Source organism: Petaurus breviceps, unplaced genomic scaffold, assembly GCF_028583685.1.
Source record: "Petaurus breviceps papuanus isolate PSGF00001 unplaced genomic scaffold, PetGlider_PUasm1.0 90644, whole genome shotgun sequence".
Lineage (NCBI taxonomy): Eukaryota > Metazoa > Chordata > Mammalia > Diprotodontia > Petauridae > Petaurus > Petaurus breviceps.
The window spans coordinates 8343864-8367768 of record NW_027187298.1 but is presented as its reverse complement, the minus strand read 5'-3'; the positions used below and the strand labels follow the sequence as shown (position 1 = coordinate 8367768).

The 23905-nt window shown below is 35.6% G+C and overlaps 1 protein-coding gene across 8 annotated transcripts in view; it reads left to right on the top strand.

Moving 5' to 3' along the window:
* KIDINS220 (kinase D interacting substrate 220) overlaps window positions 1-23905 on the top strand; it is a 183598-nt gene that overhangs the window by 61905 nt on the left and 97788 nt on the right. For all 8 annotated transcript variants that reach the window (XM_069064799.1, XM_069064798.1, XM_069064796.1 and 5 more), the window contains 7 exons: window positions 3578-3729; window positions 3866-4155; window positions 7355-7495; window positions 11556-11799; window positions 11972-12060; window positions 13582-13726; window positions 19892-20054. In XM_069064799.1, the coding sequence (XP_068920900.1) occupies window positions 3578-3729; window positions 3866-4155; window positions 7355-7495; window positions 11556-11799; window positions 11972-12060; window positions 13582-13726; window positions 19892-20054 (1224 nt within the window). The remainder of the gene's footprint in view (window positions 1-3577; window positions 3730-3865; window positions 4156-7354; window positions 7496-11555; window positions 11800-11971; window positions 12061-13581; window positions 13727-19891; window positions 20055-23905) is intronic.

Genomic DNA, 23905 nt, shown 5'->3' with positions numbered 1-23905 from the left:
AATTCAGCCTTGATGTTAGGAAAAACATATTTGCCATCATTAACTATCTGAAGGCAGAGTGAGGGGCTTCAGGAGGTAGCGAAATGGTTTCCTCGATTGGCAGGATGACTACTTAGGATCATGTAATCATAAATCTAGAGCCACAGGCACTTGAGAGGCCATCCAGGCAAACAGTTCATGCCAAAAATGGAATATTTACTGCAAGATGAGCAACACATGGTTTCTTAGTTTTTGCTTGAAGAAAACCAATGAATAGAACTTATCTCCCAACCCTCTCTTCACTTCCCCCTGCCAAGAGAACACATTTCACTTTGATTACATAAAGAACTGAAGAAAGATTCACCTGCTTTTTCATATGGAAACCTGGTCTCAGATTCTTGAATGCACTGAAACTAAGAGAATCAGAGAGGCTGTGTAGAGGACTGATAATAGGCAGATGGTACTAGGGCTCATTATGGTGTTGATCAATTTGAAATTATGTGAAAAAAAGATATTCTACTGTTTATATCCATTGACATGGTGATCACATTCCTCATCTTACTATAAGGAAATTTAAAAAAATAAACCTCCAATATATGATAAAATATTTATAGCATTTCTTTGCCAACCCAAAATTCAAAACAGAGTAGGTGCCTATTAATTAGAGGAATGACAGAACACAAACTATATATAGTACATGAATGCATGAGACATTCTTTGCATTAAGAAATGAATTTCCTCCCAATACCCAACATACTCTCCCTTCTAATATCTATCCGCCTCTTGGATTCTAGACATAACTAAAATTCTACTTTCTTAAGGAATTCTTTCCTGATCAGTCTTAATTCTAGTGCTTTCCCTCTCTTAATTATATCCAATTTATACTCTGTGTGTGTGTGTGTGTGTGTGTGTGTGTGTAGATCTACCTGATTTTCTTTTTGTCTCTAACCAACTATCCAGCTTGCATGGATAGTTGGACATGTTGTCTGCATGTTGTTTCTTCCATTTAGACTTTGAACTCCTTGGGAATAGGGACTGTTTTTGGCCTTTCTTTGTATCCCCAGCACTTAGTACGGTGCCTGGCATATAATAGTAGGTGCTTCATAAATGTTTATTGATTAATCCCTGAATATGAGGAATTCAGAGAAACTTTGAAATATTTGTTTGGATCTAATGTGAAGTAAAATAAAGAGATCCAGAAGAACAATAAACACAATTCCAGTAATAACGTACCTGAAAAGAATAATAAAAATAAAAGTAACTCTGTGTAAGTATAATAACCAATCTAGTCCTAAGAATAGCCACTAAAGCACAACTTCCTTTATTTAAGCACCAAGGTATGGAATCATGAGGACAGAATGTTGAATATATTGTCAGACTTAGTCATTGTTTCAGTTTTTGTTTTTGGTTTGACTTTATCTTTGTTGAGATGAATGGTTCAATTCCAGAGGTGGGAGTAGGGTGCTTTTATTCAAGAATGGAAGTGATGTAAAAAAAAGGCATTTATTAAACTTAAGAAGTTTTAAAAAATGTAGTTTGTTGATAAGGTCTGCATAAGTCTTTATGGGCAGCTAGGTGCATGCAGTGGATAGAGTGCTGGGCCTGGAGTCAGGAAAACCTGAGTTCAAATGTGGCCTCAGACATTTAGTAACTGTTTAACCTGGGGCAAGTCACGTAACTCTTTTTACCTTGGTTTCTTCACCTTTAAATAAGCTGGAGAAGGAAATGGCAAGTCACTCTAGTATGTTTTCCAAGAAAACTCCAAATGGGGTCACGAAGAGCCAGACATGACTGAAACAACTGAACAACAACAACAGCAAAAAACCTTTTTATGCATATTATAGGAAGAGAGGGACTCTGAGGCATAAAGGAGGGCGTGCATGCCTGGTGTGTTGGGGTGACTCGTTTAAAGACTTGGAGATGGGAGATGGAGTGTGTTTGTCTGGAATGTAAAATCACTGTGTATGGGAAGGGAGAGTAATGTCCAGAGAGGTTGAAAGGCTAGGTTCTCTAGGACTCTGAAAGTTAAGCATGGAGTTTATGTTTGATCTAGAGGTGATAGAAAGTCCCTGGAGCTGCTTGAGTAAAGGATTCTCATAGTTATATTTCTATAAAGGAGTATTACTTTGGTAATAGCATGTAGGTCCAATAGTATTTATGCATCTCCTTACTACCTGATTATCTCATAGTCTCAGTTTTGTTCTTACCTCTTACCCACTTCTTGATACTGGTATTTCATAAAACACCCTATTACTTTGTAGTGAAAAGAGTGTTTAACGTGGGGTTAGGAAGATCTGGGTTTAAGTCCCATTTCTGATCCTTAGCCTCTGTAACTATAGACCTGGTAGTTGGAGTTATTCTCTTATCCTAACTGCCTCGCTATATATATATGTAACCTCAATCCTAGTTTCCTCACATATAACGTGGGGGTGCTTGCAGTACCTACCTCACAGGGTTGTTGTGAGCATCAAATAAGAAATGTATATAAAGCTCTTTGCAGAGTTTGAAGCATTATGTAGATGCCAACAATTACAGTTTATGGAATTTAGAAAAATTGATTGTGATTTTTGAAAATATCTATGATAGTGACTCTAGAGAGAGCTAACCTTGAAGCTAGGGTCAGGTTCTGGCTTTGTGTTGTTTATTGTTTAGTCGTGTTGTTTCCAACTCGTTGTGACCCCATTTGGGGTTTTCTTGATAAAGATACTGCAGTAGTTTGCTATTTCCTTCTCCACCTCATTTTACAGAGGAGGAAACTGAGGCAAGCAGGGTGAAGTGACTTGCCCAGGGTCAAACAGTTAGTGAGTGTCTGAGGCCACATTTGAACTCGGGAAGATGACTCTTTCTGACTCCAGGCCAAGGCAGTCTATCCACTTTGCCACCTAGCTGCCTACTTGACTGTATCCCTAAGCAAAACATAACCTCTCAGTAGTCTAGGCAATTCTCTAATAAGGATAAAGAGGATGTTTCTTCACCTGAGAGTTCCTAGACCAGTGAAGTCAAAGGTATAGTTCCTATATGCTATATAAGCATAGCCATACATATCTTTAATGTACATTATATATTTATGCATAATACCTATTTAAAACTTAATTTAACTACTTTCCTTTTTGTATTGTCTCATAATCATTGTCCATTGAAGTGTGCTAAGAACATGATTTCTTTCCTCCCTCCCATTAATTAGAAAATTGTTTCCATCTAGCTTTACTACTCCTTAATTAGAAGATTGTTTCCATCCAGCTTTACTACTTAACTACATTCTCTGGACACTTGTCATCTCTTTACTTACTGGTCACATGACCCCTCTGAGCCTCACTTTTTTTTTAGTTAAAGGAATTGGGAAAATGGGCCCTAAGGCCCCCTTTCATATTGAATATTTTGTGATCTTTTTCTTCTCATTGGATAAAAAAAAATTTTTAATTAGAATTTGTCAAACCTAATTCATGTTCCTTGATTTTTTGAAAATGTAAAGGTTTTTTTACATTTTTATTTAGAAAAAAGATTAAAAGACAATGAAATAATCCAACTGGTTTATAAGACTGTTAAAATTTGAATTTTATTCAAATAATGACAAAATATATTTTTCTTCCTTTAAAAGGTTTTTATTTACAGATTACAATAGGCTCTCTAGTGTGGGTGGAGAAACTTCATTGGCTGAGATGATTGCAACTCTTTCTGATGCTTGTGAAAGGGAATTTGGTTTCTTAGCCACAAGACTTTTTCGAGTATTCAAGACTGAAGATACACAGGGTAGAACTTTTATATTTCTCTGTTTATGTATTTTAGCATAATAGTTTTGTTTATTTCTTTTTACACATTTTAAATTCCTCACAGTATGTTATCTTGTATCCTAAATAATGGCCAAAACTCTTTTTATGTGTTACAGGAAAAAGAAAGTGGAAGAAAACTTGCTGTCTCCCATCTTTTGTCATCTTCATTTTCATCTTGGGATGTATTATTGCAGGAATCACTCTCCTTGCTATATTTAGAGTTGACCAAAAACATATGACAGTGAATGCTATTCTTATATCAATTGCATCTATTGTTGGTTTGGCCTTCATCTTAAACTGTCGTACTTGGTGGAAAGTACTAGACTCTATCCTAAATTCTCAGCGTAAGCGTCTCCATAAAGCTGCCACCAAACTGCACAAGTTGAAAAGTGAAGGTTTTATGAAGGTAAGTAAACAATGAAATATTTAAAACAAAAGCTCTTGCTCATGAATTTTCTAGGATTATAAGCATTGAGCTGTGTTTAAAACATTGTGAAATCTTTAAAATTTTTAGTTTTAATTTCATTTGGAATTAAATTCAGGTACATTACTTAACTGTGCATATATGCCAAACCCTTCTCTTTTCTTAGCATCTCTTATCCTCCGAGATCAATTATTATTTCTACACAGATCACTTTTAATGGCCACTGTCTACATGAAACTTCCTGATTTCCTTAGCTACTTGTTTTGTTCTTCTCCCTCAATTTACTGTGTATGTACTTGTAAATTCATATTGTCTTCTTTGATAAAATGTGAGCTTCTTTAGGGCAGGAACTGTTTCATTTTTGTCATTGTATCCTTACCATGTAGAATAGTGCCTGGTACCTAGTAAGTGCTTTTTAAACATTTGGTGATTGATGAATATATATCCTACTATGTATATTTTTCTACATATGCTACTCTATATCCCATATCTTTAGCTTCAGTACCATATTACCAATTGACTTCTGGACCTTGGAATTGGATATTCTATAGATATCTCAGACTCAGTGTTAAAAACAATATTCATTAACCTCCATCAACTGAATTTACCTTTTTCTTTTGAGGTCACCACTGTTCTTCTGGTTATGAAGGTTCACTTCCTTAGAGTCATCCTCTAATATTCATTCGTTTATTGTCCACGCATCTACTCACTTGTCAAGTCTCATCAATTCTTCCTTTACAACATCTCTTGCATGCATTTCCTTCTGTCTGCTTACATGGCTACCACACTAGTTCAGGCTCTTATTACAGCTTTTCCTGAACTATTATAGTAGCTTTCTAATTGGTCTCTTCATCTCTGATCTGTCTTCTGCACAGGTCTGACCATGTCACTCAATTCCAGTAACTCCTTATTACTTCTAGGATCAGTACAACTTATTCCATTTTTGACGTTTAAAGTCCTTCACTCCTGTCTTCAGCTGACCTCTACAGCCTTAATATACATTCCTTTTCCTCCTTTAGTCTTGCTGTTTCTCACACACAACACTTTATTTCCATCTTTATGACTTTGTTTTGATTGTCACCCATGCCCTGGAATGTCCTCTCTTTTCATCTCGGCCCTTGAGAATTTATACTTTCTTTGAAGCTCAGCTCAAACCCCACTTCTTACATCAGGCCTTTCTTTATGCTTCTAGCTTCTGTTGTTTCCTTCTTCTCAATTACCTTGTGTTTCTTTTATACATACTAATCTATATGTATAGATCTCACCTTTTGAAATGTAAGTTACTTAAGGGCAGTCACAGTTTTATTTTGTGTGTATTCATGTGTATTCCCAGTGCCTAATATAGTATTTGGCATGAGAAGGCGATTAATAAATGACTATTGGTTGATTTGCTAGAAGTTAATTTTTGAGATGGAATACAAGTAATAATATCTTTTTAAGACAAGTAAACTATTTTTTCCAAGGATTTCAAAGGGCTTTTCAGGGCTTTCCATAAATAGTAATTATTTCTTTTAGAACAGAAAAAAGGAATAGATATTTACTCTGCCCAGGGAAACTGAGACAAGACAGAATGGCCTACTAGAAAAAACATTGGTAGTTTGGAGACTTGGGTTCAAGTTCTGTTCTGTCCTTTATTAGCCGTGGGTTTCCCTGAGCCTTAGTTTTCTTACTTGTAAAATGAAAGCCCAGGATCTTGATCTCTAAGTTCCCTTCCAGTGTTGAATTCTTTAATTCTAAGTACCTTGATCATAGCTTTCAGGTAGACTAATGTGTAAATTATCTGTCTTTGATCTGTTTTCCAGGTAAGTTGTTTTCCTGTCATATATTTCATCTTTAATTTTTTTCAGTCTTTTACTTTGTTATGTTATTTCTTGATATCTCATGGAGTGATTAAATTCCATTTGGCTAATTCTAATTTTTAAGGAGTTATTTTCTGCAGTAAGGTTTTGTACCTTTTTTATTAAGCTGTTAATTCTCTTTTCATAACTTTCTTAGTTAACTCATTTCTTTTCCCATTTTTCCTATACCTTTCTTATTTGTTTTTTTAAAATCACTTTTACTTTAGCTTTTCTAGGAATTCTTTTGGGACTTATGTACAATCTGCATTTTTTCCTTGAGACTTTGCTTGTACATGTTTTCAAGTCATTTTTTCCTTCTGTGTTGGTCTTGAGTTTTATGGACAGCTTCTTCTTTTGTTTATTTGCTCATTCTTCTAGCCTACTTCTTGACTTTGGACTTAATGTTAGTGTTGGACTCTGGGGGATGTGGGATATCTTACCTGAGTTTGTCACTTTGACAGCTCAGTCTGGGGAAACCTATTTTTGGTGCTTCTAAATTGATGTGATCTAGAGAGAGATCTGTTCACAGCCATCTTGGTCTGAGCTCTGGAAGTTCCTGACCCAGGTTTGGGTTTCTTGACTTAAATGTAGTTGAGTTGCAGTAGACTGTGACTACTTTCAGTCACTTTAGGTTCTGTAGTTTCAGAGAGATGGAACTACTGACTGCCCTTTGATCTTAGTCTCCTGCCCTTGTTTTTCCAGTCTTTGTTCTGGTCTTAAAGTTAGAACTGAGTCATTTCTTTGATTTTGGGTTCACAGACACACAAGCTCAGTTTCTGGAATTTGTGTTCATTATTCATCTAGGGCCCTTTGTTTGGTAACAGCTGTTGCTTTCCATTCTTGGATCTGTGACCTAGAACTGGATGTAGAGTGACAGATCTGCTAGATGGCTCTTGCCCCCAGTGCTACTTAAGGAGTCCCCTGGGATTCTGCCCTGGTGCTTGTTCCTGTCTCACTGCAACTACCACTACCCTGTGCTCCTGACCAACCTCTACCCAACATCTTTAGACTTTTATGTTTATCTTCCTAAGTTGCCCTGGGCTGGAAAAATGACTCTGTGACTTTTTCTTGACTTTCTGTCAGTCTGGCATGTTTTCTAAGTTGTTGTGGAGATGTATTGATAGATCTAGGCAAAAATTCCATTCTGCCATCTTAACTCCACCCTCTAAGTAACTTGTTCAAAATGATGTAGTATCATCAATGAAGCCAGAATTTGAAGTTAGGATTCTATACCCTTAAGTCTGTATTTATTTAACTGTAATATTTTGAATTGATATTAAAATTAAAAATAACTTTCTTTTATGAAATATGCCATTATAACTTAAATGCTTTCTTTTGAGCAGGTTCTGAAATGTGAAGTGGAATTGATGGCTAGAAAGGCAAAAACCATAGACAGCTTCACTCAGAATCAGACGAGACTAGTGGTCATCATTGATGGGCTGGATGCTTGCGAGCAAGACAAAGTCCTACAGATGCTAGACACAGTATGTTTTCAGGCATTTTAACTTATTCAAAGAGTTTTATATACTTGGTGGTTGGCTATAGAGGCCAAATTTGATATTATTTTAATTGAAGTAAAATTGAGAGTTTTATATTAAGTAGATTCCCTGGGGCATATTATATTTCTTTTTTTATTAATATTCTTTTTTATGAATAATTTTCAACTCTTTGCATGGTTTTGATTTATCATTAGTAATATAAGATAGAATTTCTTATGTGGAAGCTTCAAGCTAAAATATTTAACATTGCAAAAACAGATCTTACAGAAGATAAGACAGCTGAAAAAGCAGTATGGTAAAGAGCAATGAATTTGGAATCAGAGGGATACATACTTGAATTTTGGCTCTGCTGTTCACTAACTCTTTGACCTTGGACCAATCATTAACCTCTTAGGGGCTTCAGTTCCCTTATCTGTAAAATGAAGCTGTTAAACTAGATGGCCTCTAAGTTCTTTTCTAATCTTATAACTTAGATTTTAAGTCTAATGAGGATTTGTGATAGAAATGGCTAAGGTCTTTCCCTAAGGGTTTCTGTGAGTCACCACATATGGTTATGGACTGAACTGGAAGTGGTAGTGGGGAATCCCAAGTGCTCTTAAAAACAGACCATATTAGGTATACTTCTAAGCAGTAGCACCGAGTGCCCCACCATGGATCATAAAGGTGAGTAAGAAATGGTACCTGTCCTCAGTGTAGTTGAGAAAAAGGCTATAAAAATAATTATGGAAGGACCAAATCATAGAATAGTGTGTATATTGGAAAGTGGAAAGGGAGAAATGGGGAACCTCTGGAGTACCTGAAGAACTACCCCTTACCCTCTCCCTCCAGCCCCCCAAGAAACACCTGAGGAAATTTGAATCAGAGTGGAGAGAAGTGATCAGTAGTCAGTCAGTTGACAAAAAAATGTACCGTTGCACTGAAGGCAACTAAGCTTAAAGAAACTATTTCAACTCTTACTCCTAAAACTTTTTCAGTCAAAGCAGTTTATACTAAAGATGTTTATAGTGAATCAGAAAAGATACACCTCCAGAAGGAAAGATGCAAAATAAGAATATTTTGAGTGATACATCTCTATCAGCAGGACTTAACCTCAAACAAAGAAAAGCATGGATTTTCTGACAACTCTCTTCTGTGGTCACAAAATATGAAATTTCACCTTGGAAATGTCTGTGACCAAGCTGATGACTAAATGTTGTGTTTTGAGATTGATTGGGTTGTGGGGTAGATGTGATATTAAAAAACTTGATTTTTTAAAGAATCACTTAAATGTATTGTGGGTGCTACTTTTAAAATTGGTATATCAATAACTGAAAGTTTAAAATTAGAGATAATTCATACTTTATGTGCAGATTTCAAGACATTTGCTAATTTAATTGTTATATATGATTAGTTTCAAAGGACTATAGATAATAAAAAGGACATGTGATATTTTTGGAAGAACTGCATATTTAGTCAAAATTATTAGCACATTAAGGAGGAAGCACTATGTTTCTTTTTAAATGTTCAAATGAAAAGCAACTATATAACCCCAGCTTTACCGAAACTGTTTAGCTTCCATAAAAAACCTTATAGAGAAGAATTATTGTATTGGGAGGAAAACATTACTGCAACACTGATTTAAAAATAAATTAGACAAAATAGAAATATGACAGCTTTTTTCCTGTGTATATTTTTTGTTTAATAAAATGCAAAAAGCATGGCTTTACTCTTAGTGCTACAGAAGCTTAGCTCTTAATAGAAACAAAAAAAAAAAAACCCATCAACTTCTTGACGTGATAGTTTGAGTAACCCTGACAGGTCTTATCTTACTTTCATAGTTTTCCAACTTAAGGAGTCATTGGGAGAGTAATTTAGTATTTTCAGTGTGCTTCTTTGAATTATCTGTATAAAAAAGCTCTGGTAAGCATTTACTCTAGAGCCTAAGGTCAATATTAAGGAATCTGCTTTTGAAAAGCAACCGACTATCAAAATGGATTCTCATATCTATCTATCTATCTATCTATCTATCTATCTATCTATCTATCTGTCTGTCTGTCTGTCTGTCTGTCTGTCTGTCTGTCTGTCTATGTCTGTCTATTGATAAATAGATATATGAATAGATATATATACTCATACACACATGTGTTTATATACATGTGGACATATATTTATTTATACAATACATACATATAAGCACATGCTTATACACACAAATATTTATTAAATACATTTTGCTTTTTTTAATTTTAAAGGAAATTACATACCAGAATTTATTAATATCTTATAAATCTGATGAGAGATACACTTTATACATTTGTTAGAACATAAAACTTTTTTATTTACTTGATGAAATCTAATTTGAACTCTAGCAAAGTTGATTTTCTCATTAATATGCTAGTGTAATAATAAGCTAATATTTATAAGTTTTGGTAAACACTTCATAAATTTTGTAAATATTCACAATAAGTCTAGATTTTCGGTTATGCAAGCAGTGTTATCCCCCTTATTTCTATATACATATATATGTGTGTGTGTATATATATATATATACATATACATATATATATATATCACTGGCCCATTTCAGGTATTAAAAATAAAAGAAAGTAAATCTTTGAAGTACATTATGAAAGATGTTACTACTTTTCCCATGAGTCTGTTAAGTTCTAAGAGACTTCTTTTTAAATTTTTAATTGTATATGTAATGTTAAGTTTCTTTGAGCTATGAGCCATTTGGAAAAATCTACACTAGCATTTTTAAAAGCTTTTCCATGGATAAATGATATTTTCTTGCAAATTCCTTCAATGTTAAATTTGAAGGTGGCTTCAGATGCTTCTACTAATGGTAAATGTCGATTAAGATGCTGCATGACTTTTAATTTATATTTCTGATACTTTTATCCAGTTGCATCTGTATTTAAGATAAGCCCCAAGTAAAAAACTGAAAATGTATATAGAACTATTACTTCTTCCTTATTGACTTAAACACATCAAGATACATAAATTTTACATTTAGATGCTTTAGACAAATTTTGCATTTTTGTCCATTTTATTATTAGGTTTAAAGTGGGAGTTCTTAATCTCTTTTTGTGTCATGGTCTCCTTTAGCATGTGGTAAAGACTATGAAACTGTGGATCCCTTCTCAGTAAAATGTTTTTAAATGCATAAAATAAAATACATAGGATTATAAAGGTAACTAATTATATTGAAATATGCTTATCAAAACAATTTAATAATCCATTTTATAGATGAAGCAACTGAGGCTCAGAAATATAAAGGAAATTCCCCCTAGTCACACTGCTTTTTTTTTTTAAAGCAATTGGGGTTAAGTAACTTGCTCAAGGTTACACAGCCAGTTATTTTGTGTGGCTGTTAACTATCTGAGGCTGGAACTGATCCCAGGTCTCCCGACTCTGGGCCAGCGCTCTTACACACTACTAATAAATATGTGAATTGGGAGTTGAATTTGGGTCTTTTGTCTTCTGAAAACCAGTGCTTTTTTCCATCACTGCTTCTTGAAGAGATTTATATCGTTTCTTCAAGAAGCATTTTAGAGATCTCAAGGAAGGGAAAGATGAAGGGAGGGAGGGAGAAAGAGATGGAAGAAAGAAAGATTTATTAATCACCTTCTATGTGCCAGCCACTATGCTGAACACTTTTTACAGATTTTATTTGATACTCGCAACAATCCTGGAAGGTAGGTACTATTATTACCTCCATATACAGTTGAAAAAATTGAGGTAGATAGAAATTAAATGATTTGTCCAGGGTCAAAGCTAGTGTTTGAGGTCATATTTGAACTCGGGTATTCTTGACTTGCAGGCGCAGAGATCTAGCTACCTCAAAAAGGACAAATATTTCATTTGAATCATGTAGATTGTAAACTCTTGAGAGGTGTGGATGATGTCTCCTATTGCATTTCATAGCACTGATTGTTGCCCAGTATAGGGTTTCTTATTAAATTAATTTTTATCAAATGTAGGTGTATATGTGTGACTATATATGTCAATATATATGCATGTCAAAATATATAATATATGTATGTAAACTTCTCTTGTGTTACAGGTCCGAGTTCTGTTTTCAAAAGGTCCATTCATTGCTATTTTTGCAAGTGATCCACACATTATCATAAAGGCAATTAACCAGAACCTTAATAGTGTCCTGCGTGATTCAAATATAAATGGTCATGACTACATGCGCAATATAGTTCATTTACCTGTTTTCCTTAATAGTCGTGGATTAAGCAGTGCAAGAAAATTTCTCGTAGCTGCCACTTCAAATGGAGAAGTTGTTTGTTCTGAAAACACAGGTAAAAACTAAATCTCTAAACTATTAAAGTTCTTAGACCATCTAAAAATTAGATTTGCATTTGAAGTGAATACTTTTAACTTAATACTTTGCAGAGTTGTGACTGCTTACTTTAATAGTAACACAGAAGTATTTTGGTGTGTAAATTGTTTGTCTTTGTAAATTATTTTAAGGATTACATGAAGATGCTGACAGAAGAGTTTCACAGAACAGCCTTGGGGAAATGACCAAACTTGGCAGCAAGACAGCCCTCAACAGACGGGTAAGATGCTCGTTTTCAGTCAAACTCCTGGGTTGTTATAATACATTTGAAACAAAGGTAAAATGTGTTATTAAAATCTTTTATAGCTGTTAAATTATCACTTTTCAAATGACATTTATCATTGAATTTCCTTTGCAGCAGCTTCAGGTTAGCTTTCAGGGACTGTTTGAGCATAGAACCATAGTAACTCAATTCTACTGTTTACTTAGGTGTGCCCCATCTTGCTCCTTCCATCTGTTTGCTCTCTTTTTTTTAGTAACTTCTTTCACTTAAACAATATCTGCTTCAGATCCAAGTAGTGTCATAAAACAATTTGCCTTATAGGTGAGTTTTACGACTATCACTTGTTCGGCATCGAGTGAAATTTGGCATAGACAAAATAGATAGGAAAGTTGTGTCATCATACTTTTAAATTTGCAATTGAGGCTTTGCTTACAATCTGTGCTACCTCCCCCCGAATCCAATTTCAGGAAGACCTGAGTTCAGATCTGTCTTCAGACACTTACTAGCTGTGTAACCATGGGTGAGTCATTTAACCTTTGATCGCTTCAGTTTCTTTAATCGTAAAATAAGGATAATAATAGCACTGACCTCCCAGAGTTGTTGTGAGCATCAAATAATGTTTATAAAAAAGTGTTTATCACAGTGTCTAGAACATATAAGGCACTATATAAATGCTTATTCCTTCCCCTCTTGCCAGAACTGATTCTTGTTCTAGGTCTACCACTAACTTACTGCTTGATATTGGACAAATGTTTACTACTGGTGAGAAGCAGTGTAGGGTAGTGAAATGAGCTCAGGGTGTGGAGTCAGAGGGCCTAGGTTTTAATTCTGCCTCTTCTGCTTACTATCTATAGGACCTGGGCCAAATCATTTACGTTCTCTAGACCCCAGTTTTAACATCTCTGAAATGGAGGGATTAGACTAGATGATATCTAAGATCTCTCACAGGTTTAAATCTGATTCTTTGATCCTGTGATCCTATTGTGATATGTATTTTGATTTTTAAAAATGATTGATATCTGACCCTGAGAAAAAATGCCTTGAGCAATTAGGATAAATAATTGTATGAGCTTAAAGTGAATGGAATTAGCTATAATGTTCCCTCTTTTAGACAAAATCCAAATAGTGGATGCACGATAAATATTTTACATTTAAAGGGAAAATCTGAACTTCAAAACTCATACAAATTAGGGAGTAATTATCATATCTTTAAAGAGTGATCTTCTTCATTGGTCACGAGGCATGTCTCTTTACAAAATTAAGTATATACATGTTTTATCCCTGGACAAACCATCACCTCTTTCTGCTCAAGGCAATTCTGTAATGCGCTGTTGCATAAAAGGTGTAAACTTGACGTTTTTCAGGAGTTTCCTCACCTGAAAGAAAGTGGTATAAGAAATTTCTTATACCATTGAAAGGATGGGTCCAGCCCCTCTCACTATTTTATTTTTCAAGTTTCTTGATTCTCAGACTTGTCACATAAATGAATTCTCATTTGCATTGTGGGGCTTTTTTTAGGATACTTACCGAAGAAGGCAGATGCAGCGGAGCATCACACGTCAGATGTCTTTTGATCTTACAAAGCTATTAGTGACAGAGGATTGGTTCAGTGATATCAGTCCTCAGACTATGAGAAGACTACTTAATATTGTTTCTGTGACAGGCAAGTCTTTTACTCTTGTTTGACAGTCTCCAGTGACATTTTCAGAAGCAAATTAAAGTAGCACAATGTGGTGTACTTACAAGATTTACATTGCTAAGAATGCAATAGAAGCTATTTTTAAAACTGTTTCTTATGTCTTTAAAGCCTCATTCCATAATACAACAAATGCTTAATGAAATAACAAGAAACCACACATCAAAAATTCAACTTATGTTTGGGATGTTAAAAAGCATGTTGATGAATCAAACATTTGAAAGCTCAAATGGGTCTTTCATCTCATTGATAGTATTCTCCCCAACCATATAGATCAAAATCCATGTTTGTCTGCTCATTCTGAATGGTTTGGTTTCTTTTTTTTGTTGTTGTTCTTTAATCAGTTCACCCCAGGGTTCACTCTGTTTGCTATAGGCTTTCCTCGGTTTCTTTGAACATTGTACTGATATCAGGGGATCACAGGAGCTATCTAATGGTTTTGCAAATACTTATGAGTGCTACAGTACAAGATGACCAAATGTCTCATGAAATGATGATTCTTATTGTCTTTGGACACATTATTAAATAAACTTCTCCAAAGAATCAGTGATTTGTTGTTGTAATGTCCTTTTGCCTTCTGTTTTTATTTATACTGAGAATGTTAATTAATTAAGATTAATGATTGAGTTCCCCCAGAGATATGTCCTCTCATTGATCTGTTAGAGTTTCTCTCCTCTCTCTCAACTGACCTCCAACATTTACATTCTGTCTGTTGCATATATATATATATAACAGTATTGTCTTGGTGGATAGACTAAAATTACTTTGAAGGCAGGGACTCTTTCTCTTTTGTCTTTGTGTACCAATTGCTTAGCACAGTGCCTGCATTCATCATAGTAGGTGCTGAATAAATGCTTGTTAATTGATTGATTGGATACTGGCTAAGGATCTCATATGTAGAATATCAACATCTTAGCTCCATTTATCACCCTTTTGTAAAATTTTGTGATTATCCCTGCATGAGTGGAATGGAGCTGGATCATGGGTTACTGTGACCACCAGAGAGGTCCACCCTAAGTGTGGTGTGGAATTCCTACTACTTAGAAAAAGTCTGTTACAGTTACCATACTCAAAGCCCTTTCAGCATTTTAGGACCCACTAGAGTCTCTGTTCTCTTGTCATAAATATCAACAATACAGAGTAATTTCCATTCCATGATGAGTCATTAGAGTAGGATTTTCTAGAGATTTTTCTTATGATAGGGGAAAAATCTGACTTTGAACTCAGATTAAATTTTATATAAAGTTTTATATTTATATAATTTGCCATAGTAATAATCACATTAGTGTAGGGATTTAATATTTACAGAACTAGTTTTGTAGTAATTATCTCATTCATTGAAAGAACAGAGTTTGAATTTTATAGAAGATAATTGATCAGCACATATTTATTAAGCACCTGTGAGCTAGACTCTGAGGATGCAAACAAAAAAGGGAGACAGTTCTTGTGTCAAGGAGCATTTATTTGACTTGAGGCAAGAGTGCAATATGTTCATAGATAAATAAACATACTGTACATATGGAATAAAAACAAGTGATTTTTTTGGAGGAAAAGAAGAGTGGTTGGACCTAACATAAAGGGCATTCAGGAAGGGCCTTTAGAAGTTGGTAGTATTGGAGCTGATCTTGGAAGGGAGTTGAATTCCCAAGCAGTGAAGGGGAAGAGAACATTCCAGGATGAGGGGAAGTCTTATAAACATAAAGGCAAGATGGAGTTCTATAAATATAGGGAACAGGAAGCAGGCCAATTAAGTAGATTGCCTGGGTGATCAGGCTGCTCTGAGTTCAAACTTAGTAGCTCTGTGACTTTGATTAAGTTACTTGCTCTCTCAGCCTCAGTTTTCTTACATGTAAAATGGGAATAATAATAGCATCTACCTCCTGGAATTGTTATAAGGATCAAATGAGGTATTTGTAAAGCACTTAGTGCCTGGCACATGGTAGACACCATATAAATACCAGCTATTAAAGTAATTATAATAATAGTAATTAGTAATTATTACCTAAATTGTAAAGAATTTCAAATGACAAATAAAGGAGTTTGTATTTTATTCTGGAGTCAATAGGGGGCTGTTGAAGTTTCTTGAGCAAGAGGAGTGATATGGTCAGACCTGCATTTTAGGAATAGCATAGGATCATAGATTTACAGCTGAAAGGGACCTTAGGTGTCTTCAAGCCTAATTCTCTCATTTTGTAACTGAGGAAATTGAATCTTAAGACAGGTTCAGGATCATACAGCTAGTAAAGTACCAGAGACAGGGTTTTAAAATAGATCTTCCTGACTTCAGGACCATCTTGCTCTGCACTATGTGATGTTGCCTCTTTCATTTGAGTAGCTCTGTGGAGGCTGGATTAGAAAGGGGAGATATGCATGCTGGAGGACCAGTTAGGAACCAGTGATCCAGTTAGGAGGTAATGAGGCCCTGAACTAGGGTGGTAGAAATGTGAATGGAGAGATGATGAGTGAGCTACATGTAATGGGGGTAGAATTGATAAGACTTGATAGCTTATTGATTATTTGGTAGTAAATGAGAATGAAAACTTGAGGATGATGCTAATGTTATAAGCCTGACTGAAAAGATGGTGGTGTCTTGACATAAATAGAGAAGGTAAGAGCAAGGGTTCATTTAGGGAAAAAATAATAAGTTCTGTTTTAGACATGTTCAGTTTTAGACACATATGATACATCTAGGTAGAAATGTCTAGGAGACACTTAAAGATAGGAGGTCATAGTGAGGGCAAATAGCAGGGTTCGGGGTTGTATGGCAGAGGGAGAGGTGGAATGACAGGGAGCTTCAGAGGTTATGAACGTGGAAGTAAAACACTTTGGGTGATAGCAAAATCAAGTGTGTGAGAATCTTTGTGTGTAGCCGAGGTGGGGTGGTGGAATAAGTTTTGGGAAATGAGTAAGATGAACTAGGAGCTAAGGGATTTGAGGGGGTGTTGATAAGTATGTTTAAGTTTCCTAGTTTTATGAAGATAGGAGTTGAGGAGAAAAGACTAGGTTAGCCACTGAACTTATTGAAGAAGGAGAATGTCCTGGAGGTTGTAGATAATTGTTACCAGAATTTGATTGGGTTGATTAAAACTCAAAGTTGGAGAGATAACTGAATAATTGAGGTAGGAGAATCTGAAAGTGACAGTGAGTGAGAGGAACAAGTGAAAGTACAAGTGCAAGAAAAAATGTCTACAGAGACTGTGCAGCACCAGGAGGGAGCCAAGGCTCAGCCAGAAGATGAAACAAGTGGGGAAGAAAAAAAGTTTAAAAAGAAAGTTTGTTACCTATAGAGTGCATATACAGGAGAGCATGATTGAAGGGATGGGTGGTTTTGAAATATGCAATTTTGGTAGGGTTTGGATCGAGGGGAATAAGAATAAGGGAGCAGCAGAGGGCAGTGGAGAATGGTTTATATAAAGACAAGGATTCAAGATCATTGGAACAGGGAGGGTATGACTGGGTGGGAGTTTGTTCAACATCATTGCTGAATGAGTTGGGGAAGTTAACTCAGGGTTTTGCATCTGGGTGGTCTTTGTAATCTGCTCTATTGAGGAAACCAGCTGGGGGAGTTGGTGGAATAGTATTGCTCTCCTATAACTGTAGGCAGGTTAGGCCAGGGGATAGGTGGAGGAAATAGGAAGGAATGGTGAGTCTCTGCTGACTATGAGAAGGAAGGATCCCTCTGCAGGCAGGAAGGGTCCCCTGCAAGTGGAAAGAGAGTAACCCAGCAGACCTGGCCTGGGAATTAGAGGGCAGGTCAGGAAACTTGCACACGATGGAAGGAATCTCTCTGATCCCCTGATGGAAGGAAGAGACCATGTCAGGAAACTGGCTCAAGACACCTTCTCCTCTCTACACACACACACATGCACGCATGCATGCACACACACACGCACACACACACGTACGCACAACCACCCTTGTTCCCCACCGCTCCACATAGATTCTCCCTTTGGTGAGGAGCTAATTCTGCAACCTCTCCTTTGAAACTCATTCTAAATTTATCACCCAGTTTATATCATAGTGGCAATTTTCCCCTGACTTTAAGGTCATTCTTCTTCCTTTCTCAAATTCTTTTGCTCTTCCACAGTACTTCTGCAATTTATGACAGGGGACTTCAGCCTACATGTTGATAGTTCCCTAGCCATCCTAATATCTCAGCTTCACTTCAACTACATATAGGTATGGTTACAATCTAGTCTCTCCATTTACTAACAGATGTTTCACTTCCATAATCAAGAACTGTGACATTGCTTTATCTTATCCCAGCCTTTTTTTATTCCATCTTTCCCTATACCTTACCCCTCTTAAATCTAGTCTTTATTCTCACAATGACCTCCAATCCCTCCAGCTCTCAGGCCATAACCTTTGCTCTTACCTCCCTTTTCTCCCTACCTTTTAGTCAACTAGTTCAAACATTATAGTATCCTCTACACTCAAATTCCATGCCACCTTATTAAATCACAACTCTGAATGACTCCTACCAACTGTCTCTTTTATTCCATCTCACATATTGCTAAGTGGAATTTCAGGAAATCATGTTGCTGTGCCATCTTTGTTTATCACAAATTTAGTTTTCCAACTCTAGCTAGCGCCCTGACTTCATCTAGTAGGTTTTTTATTACTGCCTGATTCTCAAGGCAAGTCACTTAAATGCTTTCTGTCTCAATTTCCTCAAGTGTAAAATGGGTATAATAATAGCACCTACCTCCCAAGGTTGTTTTGAGGATCCAATGAGAGATTTTTTGTAAAATGCTTTGCACAGTGCTTGACACATAGGCACTTAATAAATATTTGCTGATTGATTAAAGAAATGTGCTGATTTCCCCGGGTCCATTGCATAGAAAGGCAGAGTATCTAGTGCTGGAGAGGATGGTAAGGGATGAAGTGTCATTTGGTTTCTGTGTCTGAAAAGAGTTTGAGAAGAACAGTTTTATTTAAGAAACAATTTAGTTGTAGTGTAGAAATTCCTTATGGCCTAATGGAAGTGTAGGTTAGTGAGTACTAGGGAAATGAGAAGAGTAGGGCCAAGATAGAAAGGGATGAAGTTATAAGAGTATAGTGTTGGGGAAATGAGATTTTTCCCAGGCAGTCATTGATTTTGTATCCTAGAGATGCAGAAATGAGGAAGAGAGAGGTTGGTAGCAGTAATATAATTGATATTTTTAGTTGTATTCAGCAATTTCAGTAGCAAATTTTATTTTAAAAGGTAAATATTATTTGTTTAAAGGACATCTGATTCATCAAATTAAAAATTTTAAAGTCATCATTTAAGAAGAATTAAGATTTAAACTTTTAAAATGAAACAGTTGGGGGTTTTTGTGGGTATTTTTGGAATTAGTTTATATTGTGGGTATAAACTATTCAGTCAGTTTTGTAGTATAAATACCATGCAGATAAAGACTATATCAGATTTATGAATCAAAATTTTTTTCCTAGTTCTTTTCGTTTCTAAGTGCCAGAGCAGCAATATATTTAAATCCTTTAAGTTCTTTTCATAATATCTATGAATTTCATTATCACTGTCATGATTTTGTTTAAATGTTTTCATGATCTTACCAGTTGTTTTTTTTTTTGTCTAGGACTAAAATCTTTCATTCATGACACCCTGGCTCTAAAGCATCTTAGAGATTTATTTAATCTCAATGACTTTGTTAACCAGCATAACCTGTTTTCATAAAGCCAGTCTGTACTTTGACTTGCTGAATAACTTGCTCCAGAGGTCCATATATGAATCATATCTAAAGTAGATAATATTAGGATTCCTGAAATGTACAGAAAGATACACATAATCTTAGGATAACTTAAGATATTAGAGCTCTGGAATGAACATAAAAACACTCTTATGAGATCTCGATTTTCATTGTGTATATGTATAAAATACCAAAAAAAAATCATTATCCTAATAGCCATAATCAAATTATTTTATAGTTGCTTAAAGAATTAGAAAATTCACAACAGCTCAGATCATCACAGAAGATAAAAGATAAAATCAATGTTTGACATCCTTGCTGTTTCACTTTATTTAGAGCAAAGTTAAATTATGTCATTTGTCTCCTGGACAATTTGCTAAGTTTTTTTTTGCTTGTACTTATGTCAATTTACAAAACAGTGTTATGTTTTCATACTCTATAGGACGATTATTGAGAGCCAATCAAATTAGTTTCAACTGGGATAGGCTTGCCAGCTGGATCAATATTACAGAGCAATGGCCCTACCGAACTTCATGGCTCATACTGTATTTGGAGGAAACTGAAGGCGTTCCAGATCAAATGACATTAAAAACCATCTATGAGAGGTACTATAATTACTAACTCATGCTTTTTTATGTTTAAATTGAATTGAATTTGTAGTTTCTTTATGTGTTAAAAGAGTTCTGGGAGAGTATACAAAGTGAATATTTGTATATTGGATCAAATTTTTCTTTGATATTTGCTATAATTTCAGAGTTGTATTCCCATATATCCTTTTGTGCTGGTATGTAATAGATTCAACATTTTCATATAGGAATATTTTGCCTTTGTCAGTATAGCACATGTACAAGACATTTTCCAAATTAATATTTAATATACACATCCTTGTAGATGGACTTACACATGTAAATGCACACATACAGACACATACATATACACACATACATTTCATTGAGCATTTTTATTTACTACAGGGAATGATGAAACCAGTCATACCACCCAAACTTTCATTTGGTTATATAGGAAAATGTCATGCTTGGAAAACCTATGTGGAAGTGCTTTCTCAGGTAGCTTAAAAAATACTAATTATCCCTGATTATCAAGCCTCCTTAATCGACACAAAGTACAGAGGTCAAAAGTTTTCCACTCCTAGGTCACATTGTCTTAATCTCTTCAATCAAAAAGTCTTCTTTCTTAAGTGGAGATTAGTTTCCAGTTGTCCTTAGTTAGTAAGTCCTTAACTCAAGTGATCTAAATGTAAAGGTCAAAGTTCTCCACCCTAGTAAATCATGATCTTCTCAGTTTGCATTAAATACACAACTAGAGGTCTTTTCATCTTGACCTGAGGCTGGCTTTCCACTTCCATGGTTCGCCTTCAATGGTCTCAGCTCCTTTTTGTCCAGCTCCTTGTCCGATTCTTGTTCCACATTGAAACTCACAGTGTCTAGTCCACCTCAAGTCCTTCACATTTCCTGTTCCTGTGAACACAAAGCTTAACAAAGCCACAATAACATTCATACAGATTGCCAGCGTCCTCCTCAATTCACTTTCTGCCTGTGAAATCAACATAGACCCATTAACAAGGTCTGAAGAATCAGCATGTTCAGAATCATTAGTATAGCCCCAGGACCCCTGAAACTGTCAGCAAGGCCCTCCTCCAGGATTTCTGTGAACATACAAAAAAATCTTCTTTCAGTGCTTCTGAACCAACAGCAAGATCTCAGGGCTTCTGTAACAACAGCACTGTCCTCTGTCAGCAGATGAATTTGACAAAGTAACATCCAAACAGACAATGTACCAACACCACAGCCATGCCTCCTCCCAGCTTTCCTCTCTTCTCATTTCTCAGTTCTCAGGTCAGTCCTCAGGTCTCATTTCTCTCCTCAGTTCACAGTTCAGTTTTCAGTTCTCTTCTCTCTCCCCAGCAATAGCAACCCAGCCTCCAGATGCTCGTTCCCAGAAGTTCTGGCCTTTCTCACTTTGGGCTTTTCCTTATATATGGCATTAGGTCCTCCCTGTTCTGCCCCTTTCTGTTACTTCAACAAATCCATCCCACTTTGGGATTCATAAGTTCTGGGTCTTAATACTCGACACAGTTATGAACTTGAAACAAGGTGCTAAGTACCTGTTAGCTTGCCAATACAAGGATCAGGGAACATCTTCAAATTCCCATTACCATTACAATGGCTTCCCATAATTTTATCACGAGGAGTTGACCCAAAGGGCTGGAAGCCTTTCCTTATTTCTCCTGACATCATGAGGATGCTAGTAGAGCACTCTATCTGGGCCTTTGTCATCTCTACTCTTTAGGGCATGACAATTTTCTCTTTCTTTGCATTTTCCTGATGTCCTCTTCTACTCTTTTCTCTTTCAAATTACTTCATTGGTTATAAGTTATAGTCTCCAGAAACCTGCCATAAATCTGCATTGTTCTCTGTTTCATCATTTTCAATTCTTTGGAGACTATGCAATGTATCCCAGCCATAGGTCAACTCTGACACAATATTAGTAGTAAAAAGATGAACCTTTGTTTTTGGGAAACGGTGGGATCAATAAAGGAGCTTTTTAGCTTCTAAAAAACAATCTATCCTGCTCTATTCCTCCTCTTTAATTCTGGGCCTAGGTCATCCATTTGTACTATCTATCTATATTATAGATACCCACGAATAGTCTATTTAGATTATCTTTCCAAAAATATGTTATAATCTTAGCAGAGGATATTCTTCATCCACTTAGCTTTTCCTTTCTGGATAAGGAGGCTAAACTTTTTTCAGTGGTTATATGTTTATTTCAGGAGCCACTGCAGTCAGTGCAAAGTTTAACTCTTCCATCACAGTGTCATCCACAAACAAGAGCATCTGGAGGACTTGGCCATTGCCAGTGTCCTTCCTCAGGTGGCCTCTGCACTAGATCACTTCCATTACAGTGGCAAACACCTTGGAACATAAGGCAAACCCTCTTTTTGAGTGTTGCCTGATATTTATTATTAGAGAGTCATTGAACAACATTGTTTCTGTTTTAATATCATTCAAACAGTCTTGAATGATTTTGCTAAATGGATGGGAAGCTCCTGGTTGGAAAAGAGCCTTCAAGGTGATGTTCTACTCTACCAACTAAGGTATTTTTGCCATTATCAACAAACATTAAGCACAGTGGGATTGTATATACTCTACTTCTTTCATTTAATTTGGAGGTGGTAAAGATGTGATTGATTGTAGTGTCACTTGGTTTTTTTTATATTTTATTTCCCCAATTATATGTAAAAACAATTTTTGACATTTTTTTTTTACAGTTTTGAATTCCAAATTTTATCCCTCTCTTCCTTCTCTTCCCCTTCCCCGTAGTGGTAAGCAGTCTGATATAGGGTATACATGTGCAGTCATGTAAAACTTTTCCATATTCGTTGTTTTGTACAAGAAGGAAGGAAGAAAGAAAGAGTATACTTCGGTCTGTATTCAGACAACATTTCTTTCTCTGGAGGCAGATAGCAGTTTTCATCGTAAGTCCTTTGGGGTTGTCTTAGATCATTGTATTGCTGAGAATAGCTAAGTGACTTACAGTTGATTATAATACAGTATTACTGTTAGTGTGTACAATGTTCTCCTGGTTCTGCTCACTTCACTTTATATACTCATACATATATACTTTGTATACTCATATATATATTTATATATAAACTCAGTTTATATAAAAGTCTTTCCAGGTTTTTCTGAAATCATCCTGCTTGTCATTTCTTATAACACACTAATATTTTGTTACAATCATATACCACAACTTGTTCAGCCATTCTTCAATTGATGGATATCCCCTCAATTAGGTCCTTTTCCCTTTTTTCCCTGATGTCTTTTGGATATAGACCTAGTAGTGGTATTGGTGGATCAAAGGATATGCACAGTGTTATAGCCCTTTGGGCTTAGTAGCATGTCACTTGTTACTGTCTCTATTCTGTACTAATAAACTTATTGAGGATATCTTTGATTTGTATAGAAGAGGAATCTTCTTTTAGAAGGAAAAAAACTATAAGCACTTAGGTTTGTGTTTGTTATTATTCTCATGTTTACCTTTTTTGATATTAATAATTTCAGAGATTTTTTTCCTATCCACTTGTTGGATCTTCAGATACTTGGTGAATTCATTCCACAGTGTCCTCATAGTTGTGTTACTTCCAGGCTGTATCTTCTATATGTACACTTAGTCTATTCTGACTGCTTTTTTCTTCTTTGTTCTCTTTAGTGCCATTTTTACCCACTCTATAAACATATCTAGTACTGTGAGTTTAGAGCCTAAGTTGAGTACCTCTGCTGTTCTTGATGGGGAACAGGGTTCATTATGAAAATCTTTGCAAATGTTTTCCTTTTTTTTCTTTTGTTTGTTGTCTTTGTTGAGCTTTCATCTTTAAATTCTCTTAAGATAACTTGACTTAGTTGAGTCTCTTGCCAAACTAATTCCTTTTACT